This window comes from Amia ocellicauda, chromosome 16, assembly GCF_036373705.1.
Source record: "Amia ocellicauda isolate fAmiCal2 chromosome 16, fAmiCal2.hap1, whole genome shotgun sequence".
Classification (NCBI taxonomy): domain Eukaryota; kingdom Metazoa; phylum Chordata; class Actinopteri; order Amiiformes; family Amiidae; genus Amia; species Amia ocellicauda.
Genome location: NC_089865.1, coordinates 24,968,322 through 24,984,827, shown reverse-complemented (window position 1 = coordinate 24,984,827; position 16,506 = coordinate 24,968,322). Strand labels below are relative to the sequence as shown.

Here is a 16,506-nt window from a genome sequence, read left to right as displayed (position 1 = left end):
AAATGATTCTAGGAGGGGCACTAAATACCATACTGGGAAAGCACTACATTGTCCAGAAGCCCTGGGGATGAAACGGCTCTGGCAAGCACCTGACCTGTAAGGCTCTCGTGATTGGCCAGTGCCTGCATAAAACCAGCATGCAGCCATACCTGTGTTGCATGAAATAGGAGCTGGGTGGAAAGCAAGAGAGTGAGAGAGCTGTGGAAGAGAGAGCAAGAATTCTGCTGCCTGAGGTGACTGATCATCATATCTGTACTTGTGACCCGATTCATTAAAATATGCTTAGTTAAACCACTCCTTAAGAAACCAAAATTACTATAGACCTATTACAAGTCTTCTATTCATTTCCAAAGTGTAAGAGAAAGTAATTGCAACTCAAGTGCAGTCATAATACTTATGAAAAATACCAAAAATCAGGTTTTCACCCTGAGCACAATACTGAAGCAGACTTAACTAAAGTAGTTAATAGTGTACTTCTGTCCTCCAAAGTAGGAAACACAACTATTATTCTTTTAGCCTTAAGTGCTGCCTTTGACACTATCCACCTGATAGACCACCTCAAAAACGTAGTTGGCTTTTCAAGTCTTGTTCTGGGTTGGATTAAATCCTATCTGACAAACAGATTTCAATATGTGACGATAAATGGAAAAAAACACAAACAAACGCACATCTATCTGAGGTTAAGTGTGGAGTGCCACAGATCTCTGTCCTCAGACCAATGCTCTTCTCACTATATATTAGGAACATTTTCAAATTTCACTATTATGTTGACAATGCACAGCTGTATTTATCCATGAAGTCTTATGACACTATCAATAAAAACAAAACAGTTTCAGTGCCTCTGAGAGAGGAAAACAAAATGGATAACAAAGCTTTCTTATACAGAATTCCGATAAATCTGAATTTTTAAAATTTGGCCCAAAAAAAAAATAAAATAAAAACATACTGGCACTGCAATAATATCTGGCCTTAATGCTGACAGCTTTAGTCCTAAAACATCATAACATAACTTACGTGGTATCTTCAATCCAGACCTCTCTTAATACGCACTTTTAAAATGAACAGCATTCATTCAGCTCTGAAATATCAGTTTACAGTGACATTATTACATGCTTTCATCACATATAGACTTCATTACTGTAATTCAGTACTTGCAGACAGTTCAAACAGTTTAATCTCAAATCTTTAGCTGCAGATTTTTTTTCTTTTCTTTTTTACATATACATCTCTTCGCTGGCTCCCATTGCAATATTGAAATTATTTGAAAGTCCTGTTATTTACCTGTAAAGTGTTAAATTGGTTAGTATTCGACCTAAATCAATCGAGACAGTAAAGTGACCCGGTATTATTTATGTAGCTACTGACCCGGGGAAATTGGGCTTCAAGGCATTCAAGACGGAAAACAGGAGACACTTCTTCACACAGAGAGTTATCACAATCTGGAACAAACTCCCCAGCGATGTGGTAGAAGGGACAATTTGGGAACATTCAAAAATAGACTGGATAGGATCCTTGGATTCCTTAGTTGCTAATGGACACCAAACAAGCACGATGGGTCGAATGGCCTCCTCTCGTTTGTAAACTTTCTTATGGTCTTAACTGAATACGTACTGTATCTGTTACTTATTAGGATTGTGTTAGTATAATTTCTAAGTGAATATGTACTGTATGTGTTACTCATTATTGCACTATTTGTTTTTATCACAGCTTAAATACTGAGAAAATTTGTTGATCATAATTTGTTGATGGCAACCTATTGTTGTTGATTCATTATTGGTGATGGATTGTCCCTGGTGGTGAAAAGCTCATGATGACAAGTGTATGACAAATTGATGATACGTTAGGTTCCATTAAAGAATTGTTTTAAAAAATGAATGGGGAAACATTGCAACTCTGAAGCGATCATCGTTAAAGCCAAGTCAATATGTTGGTATTTTTGGCAGGAACCTCCACATACAACATAACTGAAAACACAAGTTTGTAACACTTAAAAACAACAACAGCAACACTGAAAATGATTGATTTATATATAGTTCTTTAAAATATTTATTTGAATCTAAAAAGTGAATTAACTTTTTGAATTAAGCTTTATAACACTTAAAAAAACAATTAGCAATGTAATTTGCACATAGTTCTTTGAAATCTTTATTTTATTCTGTTTGTGTTGTGTCTTTGATAATATTGACTTTATTTTATATTAGTACTGTTTGATTGAACAATAAAACAGAAGAGTCCTCCTACATATTAAGTCTTTAGGAAAAAACGCCAAGCCCCCGCGACCCCCCGGTAATACCGAGCACCATAGTGAATTCCTCAATGGTATATCGATACTAAGAATCTGTCACCAGCACAGCCCTAATAATGCATTCATATTTAACGCAATTAATCGAGTTTCTCTATTTTGAGTGTTCTGTGCAACTGTAGTTGAAACATAGATGGAGAAGGAAGGCGGATTAATGAATGGTTGTTTCCATATTAAAACACCTTCAGATGGTCAATGGACAAAAACAAAGTGATGTGTAATCTCTGTAATGGTGAACTTTGATCTCATAGAAGCACATCAAGTTTGAGCTATCACCTGAAAGCCAAACTTGCTAATGTTCAAAAGGATTTCCTTGGGATTACTTCAGACATTCTGCTAGAATTACAGGTGTTTGCAATAGTTTGGCCAAATTACATGATTCGCACACACAAGCACGCACACGCACGGGTGACAAATTAAAGGAAAAACATGACTAAATGAGTGGAGAAACATAACAAATGCAGATGCCTCCAAACAGGTTAAACTATTACGCTCTATGGCATGTATACAAATGATGAGCAGGCAACTTGACCTTGATTTTGGATAAAGATGGCAAGAGGAAAGGATCTAAGTGATTTTGAATGAGGGGACCACTTGTCGAGAATATGGTGAAGGATGACTCATCTGACCACATCACTTTTTTCCACATCTCTGTAGACCAGTGCCTACGGTTCTTGCACCACTGAACTCTCAAATGTGCATTTGTCTTTGTAATGAGGGGCTTATGCACTGCAACCCTACTATAATATCCCTCTCTGTGTAGTTCTCGACGGACTGTTCTTGCTGACACAGTATGATCACGTCCTGTATTGACATTCTCAGTCACCTGGGAAAGAGTTGCTCTTCTGTTTTTCCTTACATATCGCAGTAATACACGAGCATCACGGTCATCGAATGTGCGGTTTTGAACACAATTTCCAACCCTGTTTACTGATGTCTTTCCCATAGATCTAAATGCAGATGGAACTTTAGTCATTGTTCCCATTTAAACACTAACCATTTGAGCAGTCTTTGTGACTGAAGCTCCTGCCATTCATGCCCTAATAATGACCCCTCTTTCAAAGTCACTTAGATCCTTTCCTCTTGCCATCGTGATCCAAAATTGAGGTCAACTGGGCCTGCTCAGCATTTTTATACATTCCACACAACATGACAGGATGTTAATTGCTTAACTGTATCATGCACTACACCAAACAACAGTACTGTTTGGAGGCATCTGCATTCATTATGTTCCTCCATTCATTAATTCAGGTTTTTCCTTTAATTTGTCACCCATCTGTATATATGTGTGTGTAGGTTGTTAATGATAGTGTGTGGTTTGAAGTTCCTACATATGTAGGATGGAAACCATGGAACCAAGGACAAAGGGCAGAATGAGAAGCACCTAGCTAATTTAGAATATTGTTAAATTAAAGGCTCAGGAAGTCTAAATATTGAACAGTTTTGTTGGAACAAAGGGTGGGCTATGAAAGATAAGCCAGAGTTCAGTTGGAGGGAGACTATCAATGTAGAGTATGCTGTTTCTTGTTTTATAGAATCCTGTGAAGGTATGACAACAAAGGTAATTTAAAACAAAACTTATTTTCAGTTTTGTTTCCCCACAGGGCTAACCTCATCTTGTGTAGTTCTAGGGGATACAGTGAGGGAAAAAAGTATTTGATCCCCTGCTGATTTTGTACGTTTGCCCACTGACAAAGAAATGATCAGTCTATCATTTTAATGGTAGGTGTATTTTAACAGTGAGAGACAGAATAACAACAAAAAAATCCAGAAAAACGCATTTCAAAAAAGCATGTTAATGAGGGAAATAAGTATTTGACCCCTTCGACTTAGTACTTGGTGGCAAAATTCTTGTTGGCAATCACAGAGGTCAGACGTTTCTTGTAGTTGGCCACCAGGTTTGCACACAACTCAGGAGGGATTTTGTCCCACTCCTCTCCAAGTCATTAAGGTTTCGAGGCTGACGTTTGGCAACTCGAACCTTCAGCTCCCTCCACAGATTTTCTATGGGATTAAGGTCTGGAGACTGGCTAGGCCACTCCAGGACCTTAATGTGCTTCTTCTTGAGCCACTCCTTTGTTGCCTTGGCTGGGTGTTTTGGGTCATTGTCATGCTGGAACACCCATCCACGACCCATTTTCAATGCCCTGGCTGAGGGAAGGAGGTTCTCACCCAAGATTTGACGGTACATGGCCCCGTCCATCGTCCCTTTGATGCGGTGCAGTTGTCCTGTCCCCTTAGCAGAAAAACACCCCCAAAGCATAATGTTTCCACCTACATGTTTGACGGTGGGGATGGTGTTCTTGGGGTCATTCTCCCTCCTCCAAACACGGTGAGTTGAGTTGATGCCAAAGAGCTCGATTTTGGTCTCATCTGACCACAACACTTTCACCCAGTTCTCCTCTGAATCATTCAGATGTTCATTGGCAAACTTCAGACGGGCCTGTACATGTGCTTTCTTGAGCAGGGGGACCTTGGGGGCGCTGCAGGATTTCAGTCCTTCACGGCGTAGTGTGTTACCAATTGTTTTCTTGGTGACTATGGTCCCAGCTGCCTTGAGAACATTAACAAGATCCTCCCGTGTAGTTCTGGGCTGATTCCTCACCGTTCTCATTATCATTGAAACTTCACGAGGTGAGACCTTGCATGGAGCCCCAGATCGAGGGAGACTGACAGTTATTTTGTATTTCTTCCATTTGCGAATAATCGCACCAACTGTTGTCACCTTCTCACCAAGCTGCTTGGGGATGGTCTTGTAGCCCATTTCAGCCTTGTGTAGGTCTACAATCTTGTCCCTGACATCCTTGGACAGCTCTTTGGTCTTGGCCATGGTGGAGAGTTTGGAATCTGATTGATTGGTTGCTTCTGTGGACAGGTGTCTTTTATACAGGTAACGAGCTGAGATTAGGAGCACTCCCTTTAAGAGAGTGCTCCTAATCTCAGCTCGTTACCTGTATAAGAGACACCTGGGAGCCAGAAATCTTGCTGATTGATAGGGGATCAAATACTTATTTCCCTCATTAACATCCAAATCAATTTATAACTTTTTTTAAATGCGTTTTTCTGGATTTTTTTGTTGTTATTCTGTCTTTCAGTGTTTAAATACACCTACCATTAAAATTATAATGCTGATCATTTCTTTGTCAGTGGGCAAACATACAAAATCATCAGGGGATCAAATACTTTTTTCCCTCACTGTATGTCCTCTGAACATAATCACCAGGGCTGCAAGAGGTGCCCTTAGTTTATTTGTGTTTCTGTTTCACATTGTTTAACTGTAAACAAACTTACACTACAACACTGAATCCACCTCCAGTGTCAAATAAGGTCATTGGATGAACTCCTATTGACAGTATCTATCCCACAGTATCAATAGCTGTTTTCATACTACACCATCTAATCCCGGGTTGAGTGGACCTGTGGTGAGTCACCTCGCATTCACATTTGCTTTAAATACACAGGTATTCACATGAACAAATCTCAACCCTAGTCTCACCCCAGCTTCAGAGTTTCTTCTCGGGTTGAAAATGACAACATGAAAGCGACTGATTTTCAACCCGGTGTCGCCCTGTGTTCATCTGTCTAGTGTGAATGCAGCATATTTTCTATGTAGACAAATATGAACAAACTACCCATTTAATTATCTGACTACAAAATGGGCATTTTTCTAAAAGTGGAAAGTAAGGACCTTTAGTGTTAACCTTAACAATCATTTACCATTTAAACAAACATTAAATACATTTATACTCATGTTAATACATGTAAAAATATATATATATATATAGGCAAGCACATAAGTAGTAAATTATATTTGGGTCCCAATTAAATAAAATAAAAATGTACACTGCAAATTGCTTGCACAAGCATTAGCGGCATTACAGCAAATATAGCTTGCACTGCTAAACATTCAAGGTATTTATATATAATAAAAATAAAATAAAAAGTTGCCAAATGGTCTTGTGTCTCACAGTAACATTCTATTAAATACAAAAAGTACTGCCAATACTCGAGAACTGTTACACCTTTGGCAAATCGAAAAGAAATACAAGCATTACCATAGGCATATATCCAAACAGTGAAAATATATAATGCTATAATATATAAAATAAAGGTGTGCACTACGTTTAGCAAATGACATGTGACTACCATACAAAAGGAAATGTATTGCCTATGTGCACGGGAAATATGTAAATGGCATTTTATATGATTGAGATTTTGTATCAATTTGAACCTATTTTGCTTCTGTCTGTTCATTTTACCCATTTGTTTGTGTATTTGACTCATTTATTCTACGTATGCTATTGTTCATTTTACACCTTTGAAAATTCTAAGTTTTTGTTTTACATTTCTTTCAGTTATTCTTTTGTGATTCAAAAACAAAAAGTATCAGTAAAAAAATGAACTGTGTCATTCAGGTAAAAACAGAAACAAAAGAATAAGTAAAATATTTGAGTACATTTTCTTTTCTGCTCAAGGTCAACAGATATGTGATGTTGGGAGCTGCATCTCATTTGTCAAAGCTTAGTGTACACCTTAACTGCAAGTTAATGTAAATTCTATATTTTCAGTGTACACACAAGGAGGCAAGTGTGTGGATATTTGCCTATATACATTTAATTTGTATTTGCTGAACATGCTTTGTTTACAATTTGGCAAAGCTGGCTTTTAAGTTGTCTAAAAATGTGTTTAATACAACTAGAATGTGACCACTCCCAAGTCATTATCAGGTGAAACAAAAGCTGTGAGAAATGTTGTTAGATTTGAAACCACACAAGTCTGGCAGCATAAGATCCATTTGCAGTATTTATTTGGACCAAGTTTTTTAAAACTAGAATTGCCGAGATTTCTGACTACATACAATATGAACAAAATTGTAATAAAATAAACCATATGCAATCAGCTGTGTAAATTGGTGTAGAAAATCGGTATGCACATATCTTAGCAGACTTATATAATTATAAAACCTAAATAACCAGTTACAAAACTAAAATATAACATTTTATGCAACGTGAAAGCACTTTGAAATGGCTCCATTCTATTACAGCTGCAGAATATATCATTGCAGAATATTCGCTTTTCAACACCACCAGGCATTTGCCACACCGTGAAACATTAACGGTCTGTTTGTGTTGCATTAGCAACCTGGCAGTGTCTGTATTCCGTGTTCCAATGGGCAGTGCTAGCTGAAGGGTGATGGGCACATCTATAAATGTGAACACCAGCCAGCTTGTCACCAGACCTACACCTAATACAAAATAATTAGTATACATGATCAAACAGGTGAATGATCAAGGCACTGATCCAAAGACATGGGTTTGCAATGTGATCAAGATTGAATTCCAAATGAAAGTTAGAAAAGTTAGAATGATAATAATATAGGAATAGGAATATATGATGTGTAGAAATTCACGTGTTTTAGCACTCAATAAGATTATAATTTTTCCACAATTACTGATTTTACTACAAAGCCCAGATTGACGGCTATATTAATTTCAATATAGCCTACCAAATAAACTGCGATCTGGCAGTTGAAGAAGAAAGTATTTATAACGTATTAATTTTGATGAGTTTACAGCTGAAAAGCCGTATACGTGTATATATATATATATAAAATCATAAATTGTATTGGTTCAGTAGTACATTTGCAAGAATCTCTCCAAATTAATGAGGTCTGATGCTGGTAAACAAGATTAAAAGTTGTGTTTTCTCAATTTTTCTCCTTGTTTTAATATTTGATAAATAATAAAAAATAAAAATAAATAAACCAACAAGTCAATGTTTCTATTCCTAGTAAAGTTTAATGGGTATATGTGTGTGTGTGTTGGGGGGAGACATATTAAACATATTCAAATTAAATATTTTCTGGTTTAATAAACAGACATGGGAGAGTTCGTCATACCAGTGGAATTTCAGAAAGTCGCAACCCATTTTAAATATAAATACCTGTCATGTAGAAGTCTTCAATCGTCAGTTGTGGTGGGACAAGCGGATCTGCAAGCAATGTCTGGTTAACTGCCTGGAAGAGCAGAATGAAAATAAAGATTGGGTAGAAATAAGATGGGAAGTGCAGACTACATCAAACAAGATTATACATAAACTATGCTATAATTGCTAGGCATTAACCTTCTACCTCCCACAAAGTTCCTGGAAAAGATGTGTAAGAAAGTCTACTAAGGTAAAAGAAATCATGTAAAACCACATAGAACTTTATCCTTTAAACTGATGAGAACATAAATAGGCACAATTGACAAGTTTATGAGTTGCATAAATATTTTGTTTTATTATTTTGGTTGAGCTGATTCATAATCATGAGTTGTAGTGTATATTTTGTTCAGCCACACCAACTGCTATTTAAAAAGGAAACTAGATGTCAGTTTTAGATTTCCAGATCTAATACAATTATCCCCCCAAAATGGAAAGTGGAATTGCCTATTTTTTTTATTTTATACTCTGAATATCTCAGCCCTGCTCAATGGTTCAATGGTATACCTCCCGTAACTAACATGGGAGAGATCTAGGCAATTAAACACACCATTTTTTTCATGAAGTATTTATGTACATTCATCAGCAGCTGCTGTACGTATGTTTCTATTGTTAACATGACATTGCATTTTTTTGTTTTTATACCATCCAAATTTGGGATCTCCAATTGTTTATCAACTCTGCTCACCATTATGCAGTGGATATGTGGGCAGCTAGCACACACACACACAAACACATACACATGTCCTCTGTAACATTTTGTTGCTCAGCCATCTACATCTTCTGACATTGTTAGTCCATAGTGCAAATAGTAGAGACTGATGCAGCATAGACAGCCCACCTAACCCAGGCACAGCTTGGCCAATTACTAGCCACCACTTATCACAGTTGGCTATGACACAGCTTAGGTAGCAAACTATTTGGATTACTATACGACTACTGTTTACTTGGCAGGGCTCTATGCTTACTTTTTTCCTTAGGAGCACTGTGCCCCTACATTTTTCAATTTAGGGGCACAGTCCAAAATGTAGGGACACATTAACTAAAAAAAAGGTTCATATTTAATGCTCAAATGAAAAACAAATGCAACAAATGTTCAAGACGTAAATACAGTGCCGTGCACAGCTTTTTTTTGGGGGGGGGGCAGTGGCTCAAACCAAAAAGTTGGGGCATACAGGGCACTTCGGGGAAAAAAAGGCCATGGGAAAGAAAGGGGGCTCGTGCCACACATACACCCCACAGCCCCTCCCCCCCCTGCAGGTCCCTGTGTAAATATATGCGCACACAGCAGCGCTGTTGCAAACTTAAAACTAAACACAAACGTTTTCCATTTGTTTTTTCGTTTCTTATATATATGTATAGTTTGACATATAATTCTATATTTATGGCACTAGTTTGATCATATAGTACAAGCCTTCTGTAATAATGCACCACGGCTGTGCAACTCACTTCCAGAGGCTCTGAGAAGCGGCCCTACACAGGATAGTTTAAAGAAAATAAATGTCTTAAAAATCACCGTTTTGAAAAAGGTTTTTAAGGTTTTAACAAGTTCTAAAATAATCTTATCAGCATTTTTTGTCTGTATGCACTGTACTGCTGTATTGCATCTTTTTGCTGTCTGTTTTGACTGTTGCTTGAGTGTAGTATAGTAAGGGTACATTATAAATAAAATGTATAATAATAATAATGTAATTGAGGAGGTAAAGAAACAGGCGTAGCTTGTGAGACGCACACCAGTTCAAGAAACGGGAATGGCTGAGTACTTTGTGTGGTTTTAACGGATCCAATGTGCTGTCATCAATGGACAACTTCTCAGATGAAGGACTACAAATGACATGTTGGAGGCAACAGCCATGCTGAGCGTCTCCATCCTCTGTCATTATGGCTCCAATGTATTCTCTCTTCAGGTGCTCATGCATCATTGTTGTGCTCGTTGTCATCCGAGTTTCAAACTGTCTTTAATGTAAATTCAATGTAAAGTGCTCCTATACATTCCATGGGTGTAGCTGCAGCCTCGGCCATCTGTCAAGGTTTTTTTTTGTTTTTTTTTAGTAGCTGTGCCCCAAGTAGACCCAACTAATTGACGAGTAATTACATTTTAAGATTTTAGTAGATTTCAGTAATCAACATTATCGATTAGTTGCTGCTGCCCTAATGTAGCTTAGTACTATTGTATCTGTAAGTGTGTGTTAATGACAAGACGGCTAATGCCAGTTAGTAGGTGATTGGATATCGTGCCAAATGAACCGCTGCAACACTGGGTCATAAACGTAATTCACGGGACTTGTAGTTTTCGTTGCCTTCTTGGTTAATTGGGACAATCCACAACCGAACTACATTTCCCACATTTGCTACCGTAATAATGATTTATAAAATATTGTTATTACCATAATCATTTCAACGTAGTACTTCCTTATAGAGTTATAGAGTATTTACACCCAAATTGTATTTCACATTCACATTATTTTTACTTGCAAATGCAAGTAAAATGCTCGCACTGTAGAGCCCTGCTTGGAATATGGCTTCACTTGCAGGGAGCTGTCGATCACAATGATATGCAACTTAAGACAAGAGAACTTACCTTTGAAAGTTCATTAGCCTGCCTGAAGTAGTTGGCCTCCTCAATGTCATCGTAACGCACAAGGTTGGGAGCCACTTCTGCCAGCCTCTCTCGTACTTCGTTAAGACTATCATAGGGCAAGGTTACCCCAGAAAGCTACAAAACAGAGTGGAGATTAACCCTTTGCAGTCCAATTATTTTGCAGCTGTCAGGCTGCTCAGGTCCAATTTAATTTTGTGAAGAAAATAACATTTCAGACCACATGTTGTTCAAGTTGAAATAAGAACGCAAAGTGTTAAATCTTCATTTACACTGAGCAGTCATTTGCACATTTGCTCACAATTGCTTTTCAACATCAGTCCCTGTGGTTAAAGGCAACTTAAAAAAAAATAACAAAACATATCAAACAAATAAACAACCAGATAACTAACCAATTAACTACAGCAACTATAATAATAAAAACCTATAATCTGCCTAGTCATGCTTTACATCTTCCTTCAGAAGATTCCCTTTGTCCTATACACTTCTCAGAGTTAAGTGATACAGCTTTGCACCGTTAACTTTACAGGTTAAGAAATGCAAAACGAAGATTCCCAAGAACCATGTTCCATTGCACAGAACAAGAGGACAAGTCAACAAGAGGAACTTATATAGTACGGATAGCTACCAACATCCTAATCTAGAAATACAACACTGCACAGTTTGAAGCTTCTTTGAAGCTTGTAATCAGATTAAGTCATATGAGCCTGCTGTAGTAATTTGGGTCAGATGTCACAGTAGGAAAAAAAATAACTGAATAAGCCAGGTCTCTGGTGAATTACTATTATATATTTTTTAAACAAAGTATCAGTATGTTTATTTCCTCATTGTGGCACATCTTTTTCAGACTGTACATTTAATTTTGTAGTTTATTCCCCTGTGTGTCTCAGCTCTCCTTTAAATTTTCACTTTATATCATCATACTGCTTGCGTTTACATTTCTAGTACTCGTGTTTATTTTGATTTTGTTTATTTTGACATAGAAAACATAGGGATTTATTTCTGTTTTGGGCTATTTATTCTATTTTCTGTATACTCAACATGGAGTCTGGTTGCCATGGATACCCACTACATATTGTTGCTCCTCCCTGCACAATTTATATTTTTAATAACCATTAAAAATTAACAACACATTCTCACACACCCATGTACAATCACATTTTATACCTAGAGAAAGCATTATATATGAATGTTATTACATAAATAGTTGGATAGATGGCAAGGAAGTGGTTTCCAATCATCTCCTAGTTTTTGACTGCCAGGTTCAATGGATAAATATCCATATTTATTACATTCAAAAAGGTTGCTAGCTTATAATTGTATAATTCGATATTATGTGAAAATCTGCCACTGCTACACAATTTCACAAACACACTCCTGAAAAAAATAAAAACTCTCCACCCCAGAGCTAACACAGCACTGGCATGACTATTTTTCCATCCAGACTACAATGAGAGAGCAATCACTTGTTTCTGTAGGGACATAATTATGTTTTAACCAAGAAATCTGATTTTAGGCAGTTAAATGTCACTAAAACCATCTCTGCAAAACTTTAACAAACTAAATCCATGATTTAGACACATAAAGATCATGGAAATATAAAGTGTTTTTATATCTGCTATTTATCTTTGATTTCTTGTAGCTGGCACAAAATACCTCTGAAATGGCTCGAAGGATCTTCCAGTCTTCCCTAGCCATGCCCGGCGCAGTCACTGCAATTTTTGTTTGCTGGGCACGGCCCTCTGTGTTCACATAAGTGCCACACTTCTCTGTATAAGCGGCACCTGGGAGAATGATATCAGCCATGGGAGCCCCAACATCACCATGATGACCTGATTGGGTGACAAGGGATTATCATAATTATAATATGAGTATCCTTCCACCAGGGAAGCTTCACACAATACAATTAATATATGTATTATACATTCCAGAGAGCAATGTATAGAAATGCAGCTGCAATACACTGTGGTTCTGTGCAGCTTCTTGAATCACAGTAACATGTGGAGAATCTAGACAAATTTAAATGAGAAAAAAAGTTTAAAAGTGGAGGCAGAGCAATTAAAAATTACAGGCTAATCTATGGGCTCAAATTAGCACCATAAGTAACGAATTCAAAATAAATCATAAAAGGAGAAAAATAAAGTTTAATTAAAGTGTATGTTGAGAAAAAAATTAAATAAAACAAAGCATAATAATAATTATATAATAATTATATCAAAATAAAAAATAAAAACTTGATAGCAAATAATGTTAAAGCGAGAGCACTGGAGTCCCTGCCTTTGGTTACAATGCTGCAATCTTTGTTTTCGCCGCCAGTTTCTTTGCTTTCGCTTTTTTTTTTAAGACTGGGTATGGGCTTCTGAGAAATTGTGCCTTGATGTACTGCCCATCTTGTATCAAGCACCTCATGAGCTGCTACAGATCCTAAATGGAATCATTTTGTCTTTGGGTATGTCAAATTATATATTATAATCCTAGATCTGATTTGTGCTACAGTCTTTAATTCTCCTGAAAAGGTGGCTTGCAAAACATGAACTAGCTCAGAAATTACACTAAAATTGTTAAGGCATGATGTGGTACCCCTGTGTTTTCTAATCTGATTGAATCCACTCACCCTGGTAGATAATGAAGCAATCCTTAGGCAGGTCCTGTCTGGTTACACAGCCAGCGTCAGCCCCAAGTAGGAACAACACCTTGGGAGGGTTCTTCCGGATCACTTCTACTCCGGGCTTGTAGCCAAGATCGAGTGCTGCTACCTGACTTGCAGCCCTGGCATGAGAACAAACACAAGAGGATCAAGCAAAGGAGAACGAAGTAAGCTTTTCAAGGGAAAATTCCAATTCACCTCTTGTACTTTTAGCTATTTTCTTACTGTGGCAGGCAAGTGACAACAGCTCAGTCTACTTACTTTTGTTTTTCTCTTAAATGTGGAATCAGCAATTTCTTCTTATATACGGTCCCAATTTGAAATTGCTGATTGTTGATCTAGTCCCCACTACTCTTACTTGTTAGCTAACCAGGTAAAATAATGCAGAGCCCATACTATACACCAGCGGTCCCCAACTCTGTTCCTGGAGAACCCCCCATCCAGTGAGTTTTATAGACAATTTTAGACCACACTGATCATGTAAGCATGTTGCTTGTACAATTAAGGGAACTCTAGTTCTTGAAGGCTCAAAGATATTGTGTTAAGTTTATTATAAATTATCTCTGAAATACTGAATTAACCATAAACCCTATTTTATCGATCAGAAATGTATGTGTATAAGTTTTTAGAAAGTGATAATTTATGGGGTGACTTAAAAAGAACTGCTGAAGTGGATTAAATCATTGTATACTACAGTAAAATGTGCCACTGAAGCATCTGTAATGATTCATAAGGGTATTCCCTTGGATATTTGTAGTGAAGCAAAGTGAAGGGATTTTGAGCCCATAACAGACCAATAAAAAGTACCAACATCCTGTAGTACATTTATCAAGGTAACTTCATAAGCAGTAGAACCCATACTTCAGTGACTGTACCTGTGGAGAACATTGAGAACCTTCCAGTTGTCCTGGACTCCACTGCTAGCCCTGGCACTCTGTGCTATGGCAGAAACTGCAGCGTGGATAGCTGCTCCGTCAGCCCTCTGCAGACATCCACTGCCCACAACAACCATGGGCTTTTTCACCTGGCTCAGAACCTGGAAAAACATTTACATTTACAGCTTTCTACAGAAACCAGTAACATCTCTGATCCAGATTTGGGATCAGATGCATCTGTAAATGGGATGTATTTATATCCATTAATTGGAACCCTGAGCCTTTACTAGCTTGATCTTTACTTTGGGAGCTCTAACTATCAACATTTTTAAGATAAGGATGCATATGTTGTCAGACAATGATTTAATCACAGCCAACTTCCAATATATTAACCAGGCAGATTAACTCTGAGGGAAGCTCAGAGTTGTAGTAAAACTGGTAAAACATGGCTCACTATACATCTGAATTACAACTTTCATTACAGAACTACTCAATTGGTGTCCTAATGTGCTGTACATATGTAGAGGAGAGTTGTGTGTTTAGTGCTCCTCCAGATAGTATAGCTGATTTTTACCCGACTAAAATAATTTAATTCTATATGAAGGGATAATGGTCTGTTCAAGATAGATGCAGTCATGGAACCCATATGTTCTAATTTTAATAGATAGCTAACCATTTCCATGACATTACAGCAAAAATAAATCAGATTTTTTGTATTCCTTGATGCATAAAAATAATGTTGTTCTATGTGCTACTTAAATTGCTACACTGTGTAAAACATTTCAAAACAAATTAAGTCTACCGACATGCATCTTTCAAACTTGCAAATGCTGCAGTCATCACACTGCGAGAAGCTGAATTTTCAGTGTGGTGTAGCACAGAAGGCATTTGTAATTGTGAAGCTAATTATCTTATAACATAATGTACAACCTAGGTACAAGTCTAGGTATAAAAAAACATCTTGTTAATTGTATGTTTCTGTAAGCCTGTCTTTAAGCATGACTAGAAACTGAGAATACCCAAGGCTACTGGCTATACCTGAAAGCAAGTACTATGTTTTCTTTCCTTTTTTCTTGATTATTTTAATTTTAATATTGTTTTTCGATGTATTATTTTTAAATCCCAATCATGTCTACTGGATACATTGAAAAGTGTATTTTTTTTTTAATGCACTAATCTTTCTGAAGGCTATATGTGTAACAGTATTTGAATGTAAATGCTGGGGCGCCAGGCAAGGATTAAACCTATATGTATTAAAGGCTACATTTTTTTTTAATGTTGTCTCCTGTCATTATTTTAGTACTTTCAATATACATTGTTAAATTCTGATGTATGGCTTACATAACTACAAGTAATTAAAAATAAATGGGGGGGGGTTAATGAGGGTGTTCACTCCCATAAATATTTCTCAAGACAGGGACAAGTTTCTTATTAGTGCCAAATAAAAGTTTGAGACTTTAATTTCTTACTTGCTTCCTGGGAATAATAGTAAATATATTTGATTGCCCTGTGATCTTTAATTATATATTCTCAAAGTTCTTTGAAAAATATTAAGATTGATCATCATCAATAAAAACTAAATTGGTATAAATATTATGCTTAATTATGCTTCAAATAAATTAATATGGGCAATTCCATGGTACAGTGAGCTTAAAATAAAAATGCCTATATCTAAATAATATATTTCTCAGTTTTTACTAAAATTAGTATATAATTGTGCATGCTATATTATTTTTGGGGTCCACTTTGTGCTTTTTATTTACATTACAGCCTTTTAAAGTAACAGTAGAAAAACAAAAAAGCAACATTTACAGAAGTCAAATTGTCATACATTTTTAGGTTTCAATTGTGGGATACCTGTTTTATGTATAGTTTTGTAAATATGCCTAATTTGAACTCAATGGGTATGTAATAGAAAGATAAAAATACGAAATGTTGCTGATAAAAGGATTGGTATAGCTGTTTAAAATAATGGTGTTTATAAATAATGCAAATGTCACATCCATAACATTTTCTTGGTAAGGTTTTTCTAAAAGTTGTATACTACAATATTATTTTTTCAAACTTTCTCTGCAAAACTAACTTTGTTAAACTTATATTA

At 36.6% G+C, this 16,506-nt stretch overlaps 1 protein-coding gene across 1 annotated transcript in view; it reads right to left on the bottom strand.

Moving 5' to 3' along the window:
- ndufs1 (NADH:ubiquinone oxidoreductase core subunit S1) overlaps positions 1–16,506 on the bottom strand; it is a 56,936-nt gene that overhangs the window by 2,240 nt on the left and 38,190 nt on the right. The window contains exons 14-18 of the mRNA XM_066688639.1: positions 14,406–14,566; positions 13,498–13,652; positions 12,540–12,715; positions 10,866–11,000; positions 8,246–8,318 (exon numbers count right to left, since the gene is read on the bottom strand). Coding sequence (XP_066544736.1) covers positions 8,246–8,318; positions 10,866–11,000; positions 12,540–12,715; positions 13,498–13,652; positions 14,406–14,566 — 700 coding nt within the window. The remainder of the gene's footprint in view (positions 1–8,245; positions 8,319–10,865; positions 11,001–12,539; positions 12,716–13,497; positions 13,653–14,405; positions 14,567–16,506) is intronic.